The sequence below is a fragment of the Budorcas taxicolor genome, chromosome 6 (genome assembly GCF_023091745.1).
Source record: "Budorcas taxicolor isolate Tak-1 chromosome 6, Takin1.1, whole genome shotgun sequence".
NCBI classification, from domain to species: Eukaryota; Metazoa; Chordata; class Mammalia; order Artiodactyla; family Bovidae; genus Budorcas; species Budorcas taxicolor.
The window spans coordinates 111,849,251-111,869,209 of record NC_068915.1 but is presented as its reverse complement, the minus strand read 5'-3'; the positions used below and the strand labels follow the sequence as shown (position 1 = coordinate 111,869,209).

The following is a 19,959-nucleotide window of genomic DNA, read 5'->3' as shown; positions in this document are numbered from 1 at the left end:
CTGCTGTTAGATGCCACTGAAATGCATCACTTAGAAATGCTCTTTGCTTCAACGCTACCTGTGCGAGTTCAGACCACAAGTGTCCAATCGGGAAGTGCAGGGATCTGCTAATGGGAAAGCACACGCTCTACGCCTAGGTGTGGCCACTTCACCCCTGAGACGTTCTTACGCATTAGCACAGCGGAACGCGCAAAGATACTGCCTGCAGCATTGTTGTGATGGCAAAATATTAGAAACTGTCTAGAGGTCATTAGTAGCAAAATGCTTAAATAAAATATATTCTGTTCATTCAGGGTGTTACCATGTAGCTTATATAAGAAAAGAAGAGACTCTAACATATAAAATAGAGAGGTCTCCAAAACACAGTGTTGAAAAAAAGCAAGTTTACAAAAGGAAACATAATGTATGACATCATTTAAACGAAATATTAAAAACAGAAAACAGGACTGCATGTGAATGGAGTTATGTATTATGTATATATATATATATATATATATGCATATATATACACAAAGGATGGGCTTCCCTGGTGGCTCAGCTGGTAGAGAACCCACCTGCAATGCAGGAGACCTGGTTTCGATCCCTGGGTTGGGAAGATTCCCTGGAGAAGGGAAAGGTTACCCACTCCAGTATTCTGACCTGGAGAATTTCATGGACCATATAGTCCATAGGGTTGCAAAGAGTCAGACATCACTGGGCGAATTTCAGTTTCACACAAAAGATGGACTATGAAGGGCTATATGATTTGCATGAGACGGTGGTTTATGGGAGCCTTAGAAAAGGCAGAGGAACCAGAGATCAATTTGCCAACATCCGCTGGATCACGGAAAAAGCAAGAGAGTTCCAGAAACATCTATTTATGCTTTATTGACTATGCCAAAGCCTTTGACTGTATGGATCACAATAAACTGTGGAAAATTCTGAAAGAGATGGGAATACCAGACCACCTGACCTGCCTCTTGAGAAATCTGTATGCAGGTCAGGAAGCCACAGTTAGAACTGGACATGGAACAACAGGCTGGTTCCAAATAGGAAAAGGAGTACGTTAAGGCTGTATATTGTCACCCTGCTTATTTAACTTATATACAGAGTACATCATGAGAAACACTGGACTGGAAGAAACACAAGCTGGAATCAAGATTGCTGGGAGAAATGCCAATAACCTCAGATATGCAGATGACACCACCCTTATGGCAGAAAGTGAAGAGGAGCTAAAAAGCCTCTTGATGAAAGTGAAAGAGGAGAGCGAAAAAGTTGGCTTAAAGCTCAACATTCAGAAAACGAAGATCATGGCATCCAGTCCCATCACTTCATGGGAAATAGATGGGGAAACAGTGGAAACAGTGTCAGACTTTATTTTTTGGGCTCCAAAATCACTGCAGACGGTGACTGCAGCCATGAAATTAAAAGACGCTTACTCCTTGGAAGAAAAGTTATGACCAACCTAGATAGCATATTCAAAAGCAGAGACATTACTTTGCCGACTAAGGTCTGTCTAGTCAAGGCTATGGTTTTTCCTGTGGTCATGTATGGATGTGAAAGTTGGACTGTGAAGAAGGCTGAGCACCGAAGAATTGATGCTTTTGAACTGTGATGTTGGAGAAGACTCTTGAGAGTCCCTTGGACTGCAAGGAGATTCAACCAGTCCATTCTGAAGGAGATCAGCCCTGGGATTTCTTTGGAAGGAATGATGCTAAAGCTGAAACTCCAGTACTTTGGCCACCTCATGTGAAGAGTTGACTCATTGGAAAAGACTCTGATGCTGGGAGGGATTGGGGGCAGGAGGAGAAGGGGACGACCGAGGATGAGATGGCTGGATGGCATCACGGACTCGATGGACATGAGTCTGAGTGAACTCCGGGAGTTGGTGATGGACAGGGAGGCCTGGCGTGCTGCGATTCATGGGGTCGCAAAGAGCTGGACACGACTGAGCTACTGAACTGAACTGAACTGGGGGAAGGGAGAGAAAAACAGAGCTGGCTCTGGATTCCTGGGACATCAATTTTTATTTATAATTTTTCATTCCTTTTAAAAAGGAAAAAAGATATTATTTTAATAATGATTAATTATTAAACTATTATTTAAATTATCAAACCACCTGGATAATGGGCCCATGGGTCTTCATCATATTATCCTCTATTCTCTGTTTTTAAAAATTAATAAAAAGTCTCTTATTTACATTACAATCAATGAAGTGTATTCGCTTAATGAACATTTCACTGAAAAGAGCAAGAAAAATGCCCACAGGTGGTTCAGTGGAGCAGCAGCATGAATGAGAAGTCATTCCTGCCTCTGTATGAGCCTGTCACACGCGTGGGTGGTGCGTCCACTGATAACCAGGGGGGGCAGCAGTGATGTGACGCAGAAAGGCCCTCTTGTATGAGGTCCTGGGCCCCTTGCCACGGAGTTTAGATTCAAGATTCCCTCCAGTCTTCGAGGAAGAGTCTTACTCACGATGCAGGTATGGCCTCTCCGTTTCTTCTACTCCTTACCTGTAGATGGGAGACCTGTTGAGGATGGAGAGACTCTTAATACCAGGTCCTTTGTTTTCCCTGGTGGCTCAGATGGTAAAGCACCTGCCTGCAGTGTGGGAGACCTGGGTTCCATCCGTGGGTTGGGAAGATCCCCTGGAGAAGGAAATGGCAACCCACTCCAGTACTCTTGCCTGGAAAATTCCATGGACTGAGGAGCCTGGTAGGCTACAGTCCATGGGGTTGCAAAGAGTCGGACACGACTGAGCAACTTCACTTTCACTTTTCCTTAGGTATCTAGTACGGCAGTCACAAGGTTAGAGAAACATATTGGGTTGCCCCAAAAGTACGTTCTGGTTTTTCTGTACCATCCTAAGGAAAAACTTGAGCAAACTTTTTGGCCAAGCCAGTATATTTCAAGGCAGTGATTCAATTATAATTTAATCCACACTCTTAACTGGGTAGAGGTGTCGAGCTCTTCTAGCACAGAAGACAGGGAAAAAGGAATCCAAGGACTGAGACTTGGTCTTTGCTGGACATGCCCGTCCAAAAGAACAATATATGCAAAGATTAGGGGGGGCAGGAAATGGTTAATAAGGGACCCTAGGTTTGAAAAGCTAAGCTGCTAGGTCCTTTGACTCCGTACAGGCCAACTCCTCACTATGCTGGTCCCCAGAAGGATAATAATGGCTTTTCTCTGGATTGCCTGATGGTTCGACAATAAAGAATCTGCCTGCAATGCAGGAGAGGCAGAAGATGTGGGTTCAGTCCCTGGATCGGGAAGATCTCCTGGAGAAGGGGATGGCTACCCACTCCAGTTGTTCTTGCCTGGATAATCCCATGGACAGAGAAGCCTGGCGGGCTACGACTGAGTCTCAAAGAGTCGGACAGGTCTAAGGAACTGAATACACCTGGATAGGATGTGTTTTACAACATATCCACCAAATATTGTATCTATTGTATCTGGCAGTACCTGGTGTGCGCGGCCACCCCCACACACCCCAGAACAAAACCTCCGGCTCTTGGTTTGTTTTTGAGGGTATTCGTCATAACCTTTACTGCTGAATCTTGAGAGGTTGATCTTGACCCGCTGGTGAGTCTCAAGGCCCTTCCTGGTTAATCTCCATGTTGGTGTGAATTGAGGGGTGGCCTTCATGGAGAGTTGGCAGCATCCTGCCTGCCCTCACCTCTTAGGGGAAACCAGGCTTTGCGAGCTCCTCTGTGGAATCCTTGCTGCTAAGAGGCCCTTGGACATTTTCCACCTGCAGCCTCTTGCTGGTAAGCTGACGGGACTTGGCCATGCAGCCTGCTCCAAATGGAACTTCCTGGATCATTCATTTCTCTGCTGATGGAGGCAGCATGTTTGCAATCAGGAGACAGAAGTGCTAGCCTATGGGTAGAAAGGCAGAATCGTGACCAGTCACTTTCTGTTACCTTTCCTTGGTCTCTTTCACATGTGGTCAAGCAGAGCCCTGTTGCCTTTGTCTGCAAGGCTCATGCCATCTAGATGACTGACATCTAGAAATCGAATATGGAAGCACTGATTTTTTTACCATTGCCCACAGCTCGTGAGGTTGTTAGCTCAGCTCTGTGGCTGAGAACTGAGATCCCACCTGTCACATTGCTAGATTTTCTGCTAGAAATTTCACATTTGGTTCAGCATGGGTTTTTATAGTTGTATTTCAGCTGCTCCCTGGACTCCTGGCCTAGCTACTATGCAGATTTCTTCCATAAAATTGCCTCACTCTCCCAGGAACTATACTAGCCAGTGAATGGCAGGAGGGAATGTTTAAAGACGAGGTTTATCTTCAGGAAAAAAAAAAAAAAAACACATGAAGGTTGGAGAAGGGGGAAAAATTTGGAAGAACTGGAGGAGATCCGCTCAAGCAAAATTTCCTGCAGCCAATGCCAGCCTCTTCTACTCTTGCTTGTTGTCTTCAATCTAAGGTGAAAATCACTTTTTGAACAGAACTGTTTGGTAAAAAATATAGGCTGGTCAGTTCATCAATTATACAAATCCACATGAGTTTGAGTGAACTCTAGGAGTTGGTGACGGACAGGGAGGCCTGGCATGCTGCAATTCTTGGGGTCGCAAAGAGTCGGACTCGACTGAGCGACTGAACTGAACTGAACTGCTATAGTGAGCGAGGCTCTGCATGTATGTGAGCAAGGAGGTGGGGGAATCTTCTGTACTTTCCTTTTAATTTTGCTGTGAACCTAAAACTACTCTGAAAAGATTAAATCCATTAAAAAAAATTGGCTAGAATTAGCAGACTTTCATCAGCTAGAAAGTGGTGAAGCTAAAGTTCCCATGTTGTTGTGTGTGTGTGGACTAGGGAAAGCACAGTATGGGAACTTTGGCTTCACCACTTTCTAGCTGATGATCTTGACTGAGAAGTTTAAGTTTTTCAAAATTCAGATTCTCTACTCACAGATATCTTAAGGTCAAAGAAGACCATAATAAATATTAATAGCTGCCATTTATTGAGCAACAATTATGCACCAGACAGTTACTCCCTAGGCTCCACAGTCCACTGCAATAATTGTTCCCGGTTTGCAAATGAATAAATAGAAGCAAGGAAGTTGAGGTTTTGACTTAGGTCATCAGTGAATAAGAGGCAGAATTTATATGTTGAAGCCAATGTAACATAGAGGTCAAAGATATAAATTCTCTCTAAAGACTGCTTGTTCTGCCCCTTGGGAACAACTAGGGCAGTTGTGAATATAAGATGGTTCAATTCATGGAAAAAAACACTTAGAAACTACTGAGTTACACGTGGTACTACTAACCCAGTGCCCCTGCCCCTCCCCCTGCCCCTCCCCCTCCCCCTATCTCGGCTATGTATGTTCTTTCCATGATCCGCTTCCTTCAGAAAAAGAGCCAAGCTAGGCCTGGATTGTATTTGACATTTACTAATTTTTTCCTAAAAATACTACTTTTTAATTCCCCCTTTCCATCAGAATTTTTCTCTCATAACTAAGGACTCATTTAAAAACTTTATAAATGTGTGTTGGCGGGGGGGCCGAGGCAGTTGACAACTAGAGCTTAAAAATAGTGTCCAAACATTTTTTTGGTGCCAGTTTGAAAATATTGACTGACAGCTAAAGTAGGATCGGCCATCTAAACCTCACAAAAACGTGTACGTGACTTTCTTGAGTTGGGTTGTCTTTGATGGCACAAAAAAGAAGCCCCGTTTCTCATCTGTTCCTTCATTCTATCAGCCCACGTGTGCATATATTCTGTTATGTACCTGTGATGTGTCTGGTCCTGTGAAACTATGTTGTTGTGTTTTTTTTTGAAATGTTCTCCCAAGATCTGTGACCAAAGCTAATTGATTTTGCGTATGTGTGTATAGTCATTCGATGTAGCCTTCTCTTACCAAAGCTGTCCTGACATTTCCCGAGACTCTGAGTCATCTCATGTTCCATCACAGTTGGTTGGAATCAGATGTCATCCCCCACCTCTGGGGTCTTCACTCTCCCCTTGACTTCTGCCAGCACTCCCTTGTCTGGGTCCCACAGAAACGGTATGGCTGCTCATAGACAGTCCTCCCGTCTCCTGACAGCCTAGATTCTTTCTTTATTCCTAGTGACTTCAGATCAGCCTGGGTGCCCCCTGGGCTTTTATCTTCCACTGGTCTACTTTCTAGCAAAAGGGCTAGAGACCCAGAGTGAGATGACAGGAGGAAGGAGCTGGAGGAACTGACTTAGTCACTGGGTCTTTGAACAATTAGCAAGGGAAAGAGAGTTGGTTAATTTCTTTCTTTCTTTTTAATTGAAGGATAATTGTTTTGCAATGTTGTGTTGGCTTCTGCCATACAACATCGTGAATCAGCCACCAGTATGCAAGTGTTATGTCCCCTCCCTCTTGAACCTCCCCCCACTCCCCTGCATCCCACCCCTCTAGGTTGTCACAGAGCACCGGGGTGAGTTCCCTGTGCCCATACAGCAGCTTCCTGCTGACTGTCTATTTTACAGATGGTAGCATTTATATGCGGAGAAGGCAATGGCACCCCACTCCAGTACTCTTGCCTGGAAAATCCCACGGATGGAGGAGCCTGGAAGGCTGCAGTCCATGGGGTCGCTGAGAGTCGGACACGACTGAGCGACTTCACCTTCACTCTTCACTTTCATGCATTGGAGAAGGAAATGGCAATGTACTCCAGTGTTCTTGCCTGGAGAATCCCAGGGACGGGGAAGCCTGGTGGGCTGCCGTCTATGGGGTCACACAGATTTGACTTAGCAGCAGCAGCAGCAGCAGCAGCAGCATTTATACGGGCTTCCAGGTGGCGCTAGTGATAAAGAACCTGCCTGTCAATGGACGAGACAAAAGAGACATGGGTTCGATCCTAAGGTTGGGAAGATCCCCTGCAGGAGGGCATGGCAACCCACTCCAGTGTTCTTGCCTGGACAACCACATGGACAGAGGAGCCTGGTGGGTTACAGTCCATAGGGTTGCAAAGAGTTGGACACGACTGAAGTGACTTAGCATGCAGGAGTGTATATATCTCAAGGCTACTCTCTCAATTCGTCCCATTGTGTCCAAAGTCTGTTCTCTAGGTCTGTGTCTCTAGTCCTGCCCTGCAAATAGGTTCGTCCGTCCCATTTTTCTAGATTCCTTATATTTGTGTTCATTTATGAAATTTGTTTTTCTCTTTCTGACTTACTTCACTCTGTATAACAGGCTCTAGGTTTATCCACTTCACTAGAACTGACTCAAGTATGTTCCTTTTCATGGCTGAGTAATATTCCATCACATATATGTATGTACCACAACGCTTTATCCATTAATAAGTTTCCAAGAAATGGGTTACAGACAGTGATTTGGAAACATACTCAATTTGGAAACAGTTTTGATGTAGAGTTCTTCAGAACATGAAATGCTTCATCCCTTAGAATTGATATTAAAGATGGTAGATAAGTGAAAGGGTCATTGCATTGATCTTCACTGTGTTCCCAGCACTCTGCTAGGCATGTTACAGCCACTGACTTACTGAAATGCCACATCTTCTGTGCAAGATTATTAATGCAACTGTTGTATCTTCTGGTTGAGATATGTATTACTGTTGTCATTATCATTATCCTTAATTTCCAATAAGGAAATAGGCTCATGGGGGTAAAATAAGCTGTTCAAGTTCACATAGCTTGTGTCAGGATGTGCCTGCTCCAAGGGCTGTGCACAGGACGGACCCACCAATGATGTATTAATAATACCACCCGCCCTACTGGATGGTTTGAACCTCCTCCTGAGCATGAGTCCTGACCATGGAGCCAGTAGAGTGAAGGGCTTGAAAAGAAACCAGACGGAGACAAAATATGACCCTTTCCATCACCCTTCCCTCTTCCTGAACCCTAGTCCTTCCTTCCCAAAGATGCAGAAAAAATGAGTTGGGCAGGGGGTGGGGTGGGAGGAACTGGGAGGTTGGGATTGACACATACTGGCATTCAGTTGCTCAGTTGTGTCCAGCTCTTTGCGACCCTGTGGACTGCAGCACACCAGGCTTCTCTCTCCTCCACTATCTCCCTTGAGTCAGTGATGCCATCTAACCGTCTCATCCTCTGTTGCCCCCTTCTCCTTTTGCCTTCAATCTTTCCCAGCATCAGGATCTTTTCCAATGAGTTGGCTTTTCACATCAGGTGGCAAAAGTACATATATACGTGTGTGTGTGTGTGTGTGTGTATGTACATGCAAATGCACACAAATGTGTACACTCAGTCTTGTCCAACTATTTTCAACCCCTCAGACCATAGCCCACCAGGCTTCTCTGCCCATGGAATTTTCCAGGCAAGAATACTGAAAGGGGTTGCTCTTTCCTCCTCCAGGGGATCTTCCTGACCCAGTCATTGAACCAACATCTCCTGCATTGACAGGCAGATTCTTTACCACCAAGCCACCTGGGAAGCCTCATGTTGCGGTTGGTGTTCAGGCACTAAATTGTGTCCGACTCTTTGTGAGCCCATGGACTACAACATGCCAGAATTCCCTGTCCTTCATTATCTCCTGAGTTTGCTCAGACTCATGTCCATTGAGTTGGTGATGCCATCCAACTTTCATCTTCTGTCATCCCCTTCTTCTCCTGCCTTCAATATTTCCCTGCATCAATGTCTTTTCCAATGAGCCAGCCCTTTGCATCAAGTGGCCAAATTATTGGAGCTTCAGCTTCAGCTTCAGCATCAGTCTTTCCAATAAATATTCAGGGTTGATTTCCTTTAGGATTGACTGGTTTGATCTTCTTGCTGTCCAAGGGACTCTCAAGAGTCTTCTCCAGAAGCACAATTGAAAGTATCAACTATTCAGCACTCATATATGTCTATGTATACATGTGTATATGTACATCTTATTCATACTAGGTACAAAATAGATAACTAATGAGAATCTACCGTATAGCACAGGGAACTTTACTCAGTTCTCTGTGGCAGCTTAAATGGGAAGGAAATCCTAAAAAGAGAAGATTTATCTATATGTGTAGCTGATTCACTTTGCCGTACAGCAGAAACTAGCACAGTATTGTGAAGCAACTATCCTTCAATAAAAATGGATTAACAAAAATTAAAATTAAAAAATAATTGGGAGTAAATTGAGCACTATACAGAGAATGAGGCACAGGTTGGACCCCCCCCCCCTTTAAAACACAACACTATCCCCCCAGTTCCCTGTTAGGGAAGCCCTTCTCTTGCCCTTGAAGATTTGCAGTGACATTAACGGTCAAGTTCAAAGTATTTTCTGGGTGAACAAGGGAAACTCTCAACCCAAGACAAACAAGCAGAGTTCCTATGGAATGGTTTGCATTCCGCTGAACTGTTCTAGTTTTAATGACTGATCTAATAACGAGCTAGTGATTGCCTGTCATCTTAAACCAGTCCTCGAGAATACTCCACATGTATGTGACGTCTGCCTGTGCACACACTCATCTTTCTACATAAATCCAGGCAGCAATACCTGTGTCTTTCATAGGGATATTTACATAGAGGAACGCCACAAGCCACACACAGTCTTTTCTTTTTCTTTAAATAAATTATCTTTAAAAAAAATGTAGTCTCCTTAACCTGGTTGTAATATTGTGGTTTCTGTTTGTAAGTCAGGCTCTTAAAAGAGCAAAGTGAAAGAAAGAGAAAAAAGGCTGAGTACATTTTACATTATGTGCAAACCCTTTTCTTAAAAACTTTCACAGTATTCCAAAATACGTTTATTAAATCTCCCCAAATATGTCCCCCAGAATTAATTTTCACTTGCTTTGCATTAACTTGTTTATCGAATTGGAATTCGGTCCCCATTTGAGGCAATTAATTTGAAGAGTGACCACACACCCACCCACACTCCTTCCAGAACACCCACACACATATGCCGAGTCCCAAGCCACTGGTAACTGAGTTTTTCGGCCTTTTTCCCTTTCTCAGCTCCTCTCTGAGCTATGTTCTGCTCTTGCCTGCTAAATAAATGATCTGTCTCTTTGCAGGACAGCGACAACCTCTGGTGGGATGCGTTTGCCACCGAGTTTTTTGAAGATGATGCCACATTAACCCTTTCATTTTGTTTGGAAGATGGACCAAAGCGATACAGTAAGAAAGCAGTTTATTTTCTCTAATATTTCCTCTTTTTTTTTTTTGCGCCCGAAAGAAAACCACAGGGGTCTTCAGAGAATAGAACGGTGCTGACAGGCTGACAGTATTCCCTGCCCTCCTGCCTCTGATCAAGGCATTGTCACCGGGCGGCAGCCTGACTCAGAGGTGGCGAGATGTTTCCTTTGCAGCTTAGGATGTCTAGGCATTTGCCTGTTTTGAGAGCAAGGCAGATGTGAACCAAGTTCCCCAATGATAGGTGGGAGCTGAACTGTGGACAGTTGTTACCCCTCACTTCCCTGCAAACCTTCTTTATCCTTGACAACTCATACTCCACACGTACCGTTTTGCTTCTGAAGTTTCCTTTAAAAAAAAAAGTCTTACAGTCACGGTATCAACCGCATCCTTCTAATCCCCTCTTATCAATTATCTCAAGTATTTATTTGACAAGTGCTATGTTTTCTTGCGGGCGGGGGAGGCCCCAGCTGCTTGGAACACACACTTTGGGATTCCTGTTGACAGAATTTATAGTTCCCTGTCTTTCCGGCGAGTGATAACTCTGTAAAGAACCACAAATTACAGCCCGTGGCACCTTGGGTAACAGCTGATCTGTCCTGATTAGGTTCAGCCAACTTGTCAGAGATGAGATTTGCTAGTTATGCTGGAAGACTGAGAGGCATAGATACATCAGCACAAAAGCAATTAATGTCCGGTTAGATCAGGAGAGATGCGTTTTCAGAAATTGGCGTTGCACAGTAGGAAAGGATCTGTCTGTCAGAGGGTAAAACATCCCAAATGTCACAGACACGGGGCTGATAATGGGAGCAGCCACAGTATGTACAAACAGGTTGGTTCAGATCATTGGGTAATTGATAGGTAATAGCAGTCTTGATGAACACCATGAAAAGATCTAACGGCTTCTAAATGTATTGCAAAGCAATTAGCGTACAATAAGTGTATTTTTTTTCTTAATGTTACAGGGCTTCAGATAACTTAGTATTTGGATCTATTGCGAGAAGAGTTGGTTAATTATGCCAATACATGCATGGTGATTTTGAAAAAGTGGCAAACTGGTGGGGAGCAGGACAGCTTGCTCGACGGAAATTCAGAGCCAGGAGCGTCTCTTCAGATTTGTATATTGCAGGCTTTTAGAGGTGGGGGACATGATCAATACATGTTTTGTATGAGAGGGGCAGCTACTGTGCTAGACAAGGGGTTGTTCTGGAATGTCTTTACATTCGACATAAGGACGCTTGTTGCAAGTGCCAGCAGACCCACTTCACTGGGGTCCTAATGAGTTCACTAGCTTTTCTGTGCGTGGGCGCTCCCAACCTCCTCACACCCCAGAGAGTGGGAGAGTCGAAGCTACTATCTCAGAATTCCCTGGGAGATGAATGAACTCAGCAATCTAACAGTTTCTCTCTCCCCAAAAGCCTGCCTGATCAATGATGAATAATTGCAAACCGAGCAGTCATCTATCCTCCGAGCCTTATTTTTTTTCTGAGGCATAAGCTCAGATAACTTCAAGTTATCATTGTTTCACGTTCCTGTGCTTATTTGTGTGTGTGTGAATCCATCAGACTCTGCTCAAGGAACTAGAATTACTAATAAAACAGATTCTCAATCTTCCATCTGTCCACCCTTGACCCCAACATCATCTGCGGGGGGGTGAGGCATGATCAGGGCTCGTTGAAGATCTTATATTCAAGTACAGGAGTGCCTGCCTGACAATGAGCCATTGTTGCCCAGGCTTCTTTGTTTCTCTGAGCCAAAATATTTCCCGAGCGGCAGAGAGAAACAAAAATGATTGACAGTCTGGAGCCGAGTCTCATCAGCTGCTTTGCTGACAGTCGGGTGATGTGCGCACGCTTGCTGATGTGCAGGCTAGTGACAGCTGATTGACAGCCGAGGACTGGGAGATAGGGAAGATGAAGGATGCTTGGAGCGTCTGACACCCGCTGTTTATGCAGCGCTCCAAGCATCTCGCAGCTACCTTAACCCATTGGCGGTCCAGGCACACTGTGCCGGCTGGGCAGGGAAAACACATGCTGGCCCCATGCTGGGGGCTGCAGCCTTTTCTTGACACCTTGCAGGGAGCTGAGAGCTGTGTATTTCTGAGGGAGAAAGTAGGACTTGGCTATTACATTTATACATGTAAGACATTTCTGCAAATTACTTTCGTTCTAAGTACCAAGGAATATTCCAGGTGAGGTTTACTTAACCCTTACTAGAAAAAAACTTTTCCTTCTCCCTCCCTATCTCTGTGTTTTCAGAGGGTCTCTCAGCTCTAATAGATCATATCTCGAAGCTGCCGTAAATCCTGTAATATGTGTTTACTTGTTTATTTGTTGCTTGTCATCCTGTATTAGAATGTTTTCTCTCTGTGCACCAGGGCTTTGTTTTATTTATTGCTAAGTTATCAAGTTAATACAGAAACTGGCACAAGACAAGTGCTCAATAAATACTCATTGAATGACTATATGAATGACACTTAAAAGGAAAATTTTATACCACCAAACAGAATGCTGGCAAAACCATCCCTTGACCGAGGTCTTTGCACTTCTTTAAATGGGGAGAACTCAAACCAAAGTGCTCTGCTTGGTTTTCAAATAAGTTTTAGGGTGTGGTTGGCTCTATTTTAAGTTGCACAGTTGGGAGCAGAATGAAATGGTTGGGTGGCATCACCAACTGGATGGATATGAGTTTGAGCAAGCTCTGGTAGTTGGTGATGGACAGCCTGGTGTGTTGCAGTCCATGGGGTCTCAAAGTCGGTCACGACTGAACAAGTGAACTGAACTGCACTGGGAGGGGCAAACCTAATCATATAACAATTCAGGAAGTAATTATGTTTGGGAAGATACGCTTCTCTTCCATTTATTATTTAGTTTTTGGCTGTGTGGCCTCCAGGATCTTAGTTCTCCGACCAGGGATCAAACCCCTGTCTCCTGCATTGGAAGTGGAGTCCTAACCACTGGCCTGCTGGCCAAGTCCCACTGCTCTGCCTTTTAGAAAGCCCCTGTTGCTCCATCCACCCGGGTCCCTACTCTCCTGATGGGAGTGGGCTCCCTCCCCAGGTTGGGTATGATCAGGACTGCCGATGGAGACTGCTGCTGTCTTCCTAGAAGACTGGGGTGTAGTTGATGAGGAGAGGACCCAGAGGAACAGAGTTACTGGAAAACGTCTGCCATCGGGCTGTGCAGCGCCTAAGGTTATGTGCTTGCCGCTGCCTCATGAGCCATCCTGAAGGTATTTTCTCAGCAGCTGGAGAAACCCACAGTCCAGGGAGGTGGTTTCTCTTTGGGTGAGGTGGACTCTCAAATGGGGAAGAGGCCCAGGAGGAAGAGATTCCCTCTCGCTCAGCAAGTCCATAGTTAAAGATCAGGAGAGCTGAAGAGTGTCTCTTCTGGAAGTGGACCCTTCCTCGGCCCCCAGAGCCCCAGCTTGTGAGTCATGAGGCCTCAGGCCGACCACCTCCAAAGTCAGAGTCAGGACACCCCGCCCCGCCCCATACTACCCTTTCATCTCCCACTGCAAAGGGGGAAGAAGTGCGTGTCAATTCACACATTTCTGAAAACAGCAGTCGCAAATAATAATGTGTCTTATTTGACGGAGAAGACAAGTGAGAAGAGGAAGGGGATGGCAGAGCCCTCTCCACGCTCGTTTTGCAATTTTAAGGTGGTGCGTGATTTTCTCCTCCATCTTGTATGGAAGTGACCGTTCTTAGGTTGCCTGCTCATTGTCAGCATCAAGCGAGGGTTGGTATTCCTTTGCACATTTTCTGGGCACAGAGCCAAACTGTGGGCACAGTCTCCCCAGCTCCTGGTGACCAGCACAGACACTTTTGGTAAAGACACTGGTTAACCCCCTAAAGAGACCTAGGCTAATGCCCAGGGTCACGATGGCTATATTCTTCATCTATAGGAAATACGTGATTCCCAGTTCATTCAGGAAAGGGTTCTCTGCTGGGAGAGATGCATGGAGAAAGTTCTGTGTTCCATGGAGACAGTGGAGAGGCTGGGAGGCAGTTGGATATATTCAACAATAGAAAGCACACGAGAGTTCAGTGTGAACATTCTTGGGTCTTAGCTTATGCCTTGATTATTAAAGAGAACCTCTATTTCCTCATCTGTAAAATGGACTCAATACTACCATCACTGGCTTATGATGAAAGATGATCAAAGATCCTTGGAGCATTTGAACAACGTGGCAGTCAGCACTATTATTCTTTTTAATATTTATTTATTTATTTAGGGCTTCTTTTGTGGCTCAAAGGGTAAAAAATCTGCCTGCAGTGCAGGAGACCTGGGTTCCATCCCTGGGTTGGGAAGATCACCTGGAGAAGGAATTGCTAACCCATGCCAGTTTTCTTGGCTGGAGCATTCCATGGACAGAAGAGCCTGGCGGGGTTGCAAAGAGTCGGACCTGACTGAGCCACGAGCACTTTCACTTTATTTGTTTCTTTGGGTGCATCAGGTCTTAACTGTGACATCCAGCATCTTTCATTGTGGCATGCGGGCTTCCCTAGATGTGGCGCGTGAGCTCCGGAGAGTGGTGGCTCAGTAGTGGAAGCCTATGGGCTTAGTTGCCCCGTGACATGTGGGGTCTTAGTTCCCAGACCAGAGATCAAACCCATGTCCCCTGCATTGGAAGGCGGATTCTTAATCACTGGACTGCCAGGGAAGTCCCCACTATTGTTACTGATAACAGTACACAGCCTGGGCTTCAGTGCAGTTTCTGTGCATTGGAGAGGCTTGCTGTGGTCAAGTCCTTATCAAGTACCTAGAGCTTGCTGGGCAGCAGGGAGCCCACAGACAGCTTTGCTGGGCAATTCCTGCTGAAATGCAGCATTGAAGTGACCACCTCCTCCCAGGCTTTCCACTGCAGAAAACCCACAGTCATCACTGGTGAGTGAAGTGGGAGAGGAAGTGAAGAGTGACTGAGTGTGTGTGGGCTCTGGCCTTTGCGGGCTGAAGACTCCAAACTCTACACTATGTCCAGGTTGGCCTTGCTCTGGAAACTTGGTGGGGAAGGCTGATACAAATAGTAAAATGCCATCTTATTTGTGGGCACTTCTCATTGGCCCCCAATTTAAAAAAAAAAATTTATCCCCCTCATTATTTTAAGGGAGAGGTGTGTGGTTCAGGCAGGAGTTCTGGGTCTGATACCTGGATTCAGACCCACCTTTGTCTTTTGCTTGATTGCTATCAAACTACTTGATCCCAGCTTCAACTCATTTGGACAGAGATCATGCCTGTATGCCCCGTCATGTCCGACTCTGGGGCCCCATGGACTGTAGCCTGCCAGGCTCCCCGGTCCATGGAATTTTCCAGGCGAGAATACTGAAGTGGGTTGTCATTTCCTTTCCCAGGGGAATCTTCCCAATACAGGGATCAAACCCACCTCCCCAGCGTCTCCTGCCTTGGCAGGTGGATTCTTTAACACTGAGCCACCCTGTCTTTTACTACCTGTGTGATTTGGTCCAAGTCACTTTTTGCAAAGTGAGGGTTTGATGAGATGACGCATGTAAATTTCTTAGCAGAGTTTCCAGCACACAGAAAACAGCTCCATAAACAGCTGTTGTTTTTCAATTGAATTCCGATGAGCGTAACTCGGCCTCTAGATTGAGACTGAGGGCAACTCAGATAACACAGTCGTCACTAATCCTTTAAATATTGTTCATAATTTGAGGGTGACAGGTCCCAGTAATTTGCCGTCTTACAACCTATATTATGCTGAGTCCCACGTTCCTTCCAGAGTAAAGGTTTCTGGCAGGACTGCACACCTTTATAGTCACATGAGCCCGAAGACTATTTTTGTTTCCTCTGTGGCTTCGGGGGTTCATTTATTTTACCGTCCAAAAGCAGAAAGTTGTTTGGGGACGTGCCATCACTCTCCATGCTGTTTCCTTAGTCGTCAGATCCCACTAGATGTTTGAAGACCTGCGCATCGGCCCCTCCGTGGAGCAGTTTCCACACACCTTACCTCTCTTTTACATTTTTTTTTCCTGTTTCCCTTTTATTCTGAAAATTCTGATGGCGCTGCGATATTGATGCAGTTCTTCAGTTTCGTCATTGTAATATGTGCTTTCTGTGCAGTGTATTTGGATGTGTGCCCTTAAGGTAGAGAAATTCTATGAGGCCCGAGGAGCTCGCCTATCTCTGGTTGCTATTTTTTTTTTCCTGGTTTATATTGGTTCACCTTGTCCAGCTGTGTTTTTATTCTGCTTGCTATATCGGAATTCTGAAAACATTTCCCCCCAGTTTCTTTTTCTCCCTGCAATATCACCTTACACGATTAAAAATATGTTTCTGGGAAAATGATTCCTTGAATTAGCATTTTGAGACCACACTTAATAACTATTAGGATATGAGCATGGGTATGTTTTTTTAATAGTACACCTATATATTTTCTTTCTTGTTTTTATTCTTCAACTAAAGAATATTTAATTAAAGAAAATTTTTTTACAACGTTGTGTTGGCTTCTGCCATACCACAGTGTGCATCAGCCCAAATTACACACACATCGCCTCCCTCCCTAAGCTCCCTCCCCTCTCCCCATCCCATCCCTCCAGGTCATCAGAAAGTGCAAGGTCAGGCTCCCTGCGCTGCACAGCAGCTCCTCACTAGCTATCCATCTTACACCTGAGAGCGTAGGTTCTCCGTTTGTCCAACCCTCTCCCTCCCGCGCTGTATTCTCAAGTCCATTCTCTACGTCTGTCTCCATCCCTTCCCTGTGAATAGGTTCATCAACACCATTTTTCTAGATTCTATATATTCTATATTTTCTATGTATACCTCATCCTCTGTCACCCCCTTTCTCTTCCTGCCCTCAGTCTTTCCCAGCATCAGGGTCTTTTCCTGATGTTGAGTTGACTCAACATCAATGAGTCAACTCTTTGCATCAGGTGGCCAAACTATTGGAGTTTCAGCTCCAGCATCAGTCCTTCCAGTGAGTATTCAGGGTTTATTTCCTTTAGGACTGCCTAATTTCATCTCCTGGCTGTCCAAGGAACTCTCAAGAGTCTTCTCAAGCACCACAATTTGAAAGCATCAGTTCTTTGGTGCTCAGCCTTCTGTATGGTCCAACTCTCACATCCGTACATGACTACTGGAAACACCATAGCTTTGACTAGATGGAGCTTTGTCAACAAAGTGACATCTCTGTGTTTTAATACACTGTCTAGGTTTGTTATACTTTTCTTCCAAGGAGCAAGCATCTTTTAATTTCGTGGCTGCAGTCACCATCTGCAGTGATTTTGGAGCCTAAGAAAACATAATTTGTCACAGGATTGTGTAGCTACCATTTAGAGACCTGTAGCTTCCTTGAGAGACATGTGCCAATTAGTCCAGGGGTTCTTCCTCTCTGCAGTGATTTTGTTCTTCTGAAAATTCTTCATTCCTTTTCTTTCTTTCTTTCTTTTTTTTTCATTTAAGGAGACAGAGTTCAAAATCCCTGACTCTGGGTCCTTTTGAGCTTCGGCTCCACCAGAGCTGTGTGAAATTAAGTGTGTGAGGTAGTGAACCTCAGTTTCTTTATACATAACATCAAGGTGATCAGAATCCGACATCATAGGGTCCTTGTGAAGACTGAGAGTGAGTTGAAAGTGACAGTTGCTCAGTCGTGTCCAACTCTTTTTAACCCCATAGACTATACAGTCCATGGAATTCTCCAGGCCAGAATACAGGAGTGGGTAGCCTATCCCTTCTCCAGAGGATCTTTCCAACCCAGGAATTGAACCAAGGCATCCTGCATTGCAGGCAGATTGTTTACCAACTGAGCCACCAGGGATTAAATAAGATTAAGTAACACACAGCCTAATCTTCGATCACTTCTCCCTGGTGATCTCCCCGGTGATGGACAGGGGGGCCTGGCGTGCTGCAGTTCATGGGGTCGAAAAGAGTCAGACACGACTGAGCGACTGAACTGAACTGAACTGAACACGTACCTTAGCTTAGTGCTGTCCATGAAAAACACACAGCAAATGTTTATTGCTTGGATAAATGAATGGATGGATGAAGAAGAGAATGAGGTGAACCTATGATATGCCAGTCACTTGGCAGTAATACTACTTCCCTGGCAGCTCAGCTGGTAAAGAATCTGCCTGCAATGCAGGAGACCCCAGTTCAATTCCTGGGTTGGGAAGATCCCCTGGAGAAGGGAACAGCTACCCACTCAAGTATTCTGGCCTGGAGAATTCCATGGACTATACAGTCCACGGGATTGCAAAAAGTTGGACACTACTGAGAAACTTTCACTTTCACTTTGGCGTACATATAAAGGATAGTTCCCTTTATTTTTTTCATTATTTAACACACAGTAGGAAAATCTCTGGCTCTGGGCAAAGCTTGATCAAATTTGTCTGCCACAGGGAAACCTTGAGAATTTAATGACCAACTGGGAGAAAAGTTGATACTAATGGAAGATGGTGACTTAAATAAACAAGTGCCAAACTATTACAATGATGCCACTTGTCCAATAGAAGGTAAAGTTTCCACCCCTTATTTTGCTCGGAGATCAAGGAGTGCCATCCTGTTCTAGGCACTTTGGGGTTCTATATCTTGTTTGCTGAAGACCAGATGAAAGGAAGGGAACTGTGCTTTCAAAATTTAATCCGAGAAGAAGGAATGCACTTCTTCAGAGTGGGCCCTGATGGTTCATTACTGGATGATTGTGGCACTTCCGTTACATAAGGACATCATTGTCTTTGCTTCAGGTAACTCAGGAAAATGCTATTCTCTGATGGAGCTGCACTATAGGGTTTCTGGAAAGGTCTAGTATTTGAAATTGTAATTCTAGTGAGTTATCCTTTTCAACAGAAGTCTTTATTGGGCTGGCAAGATTTGGAGTAAATTAAGTTCATTTACTTAAGCAGGCATTCATTTAAGTTCATTTTTCTCTTCACTCGTTCATTGATTCACGCATTCAGAATGCACTGAATTCTTGCTTTTCACCAGGCGTTGTCATCATGGGGTAGTTAGTCTTGAGAGGAAGGCAGTTCATCACTATTTTTTTCATTGACTTTTAATTTCATTTAATGAAAAGCTCTTGCCTTAAATTAACACAGTCTGCTAAGCAGCACAAAGAGAAAATATTCTCGTAATGTTAATGCAAAATCTAGGAATAGTTATATATTTAAAAAAAAAAGACCTGAGAGAAAGCCTACAACTGATGAAGGAATAAACAGACTTCTGAAGGGAAAGATAAGCCTGAATCTTTTCTCATCTGTGGTTTCAAACTGATGATATCAAGAAATGCAAATTGGTCATAGCAATAGATTCAGCATATCTCCCATTCACTCATCTGCTAATAAATACCACACTAACGATCAAATGACGTAATGGGCAGAAAAATGTGTTACATAAAGTGCTATTTAAGTTGAAAGCATAATTATCCTCACATTTGTAATTGACCTTTTGGATTTGGTGACTTTATTTTCCCTTTATAAGTCAAGCAGTTAGGAAATCTGGGAGGAGTGTTGGATCTTTTCTTATGGGGACAAAATTCACTGACAATATTATACAGCTTAAGCAAGTCAGACTTATAACTATTCTCAAGAGCTTGGTTGAGATGTCTAAATGTAGTTCTAGCCATGAAATGGACAAGGATGTCTCACTTTTGAGACTGTGTGACTATGATATCTACGGAGTACTGGTATGTACGTTTCTTGACTCTTGGTTTCATGGGTATATTCCTATTCTAATTTGCTTCCCTATGGTTTTCAAACCAATATGGCACTACCTCATGGTGGGTAACAGGATGAATGTAGCCAACTTTTCACTATCACAATGATAGGTGATGCTACTGGCATTTATTGTCAGGGAGCTGGAGAAGATAAATGTTCTACTCAATTAAGAAACGTCTTACCTGGCCCTCTTCCCATCCAATTTACTCCTCATCTTGAAGGCAGTGTCGCTAGATAAAATCTAAG

The 19,959-nt window shown here is 44.4% G+C and overlaps 1 protein-coding gene across 2 annotated transcripts in view; it reads left to right on the top strand.

The window, feature by feature from the left end:
- Positions 1-19,959, top strand: part of LDB2 (LIM domain binding 2) — a 461,540-nt gene that overhangs the window by 160,677 nt on the left and 280,904 nt on the right. For both annotated transcript variants that reach the window (XM_052641921.1, XM_052641920.1), the window contains exon 2: positions 9,929-10,031. In XM_052641921.1, the coding sequence (XP_052497881.1) occupies positions 9,929-10,031 (103 nt within the window). The remainder of the gene's footprint in view (positions 1-9,928; positions 10,032-19,959) is intronic.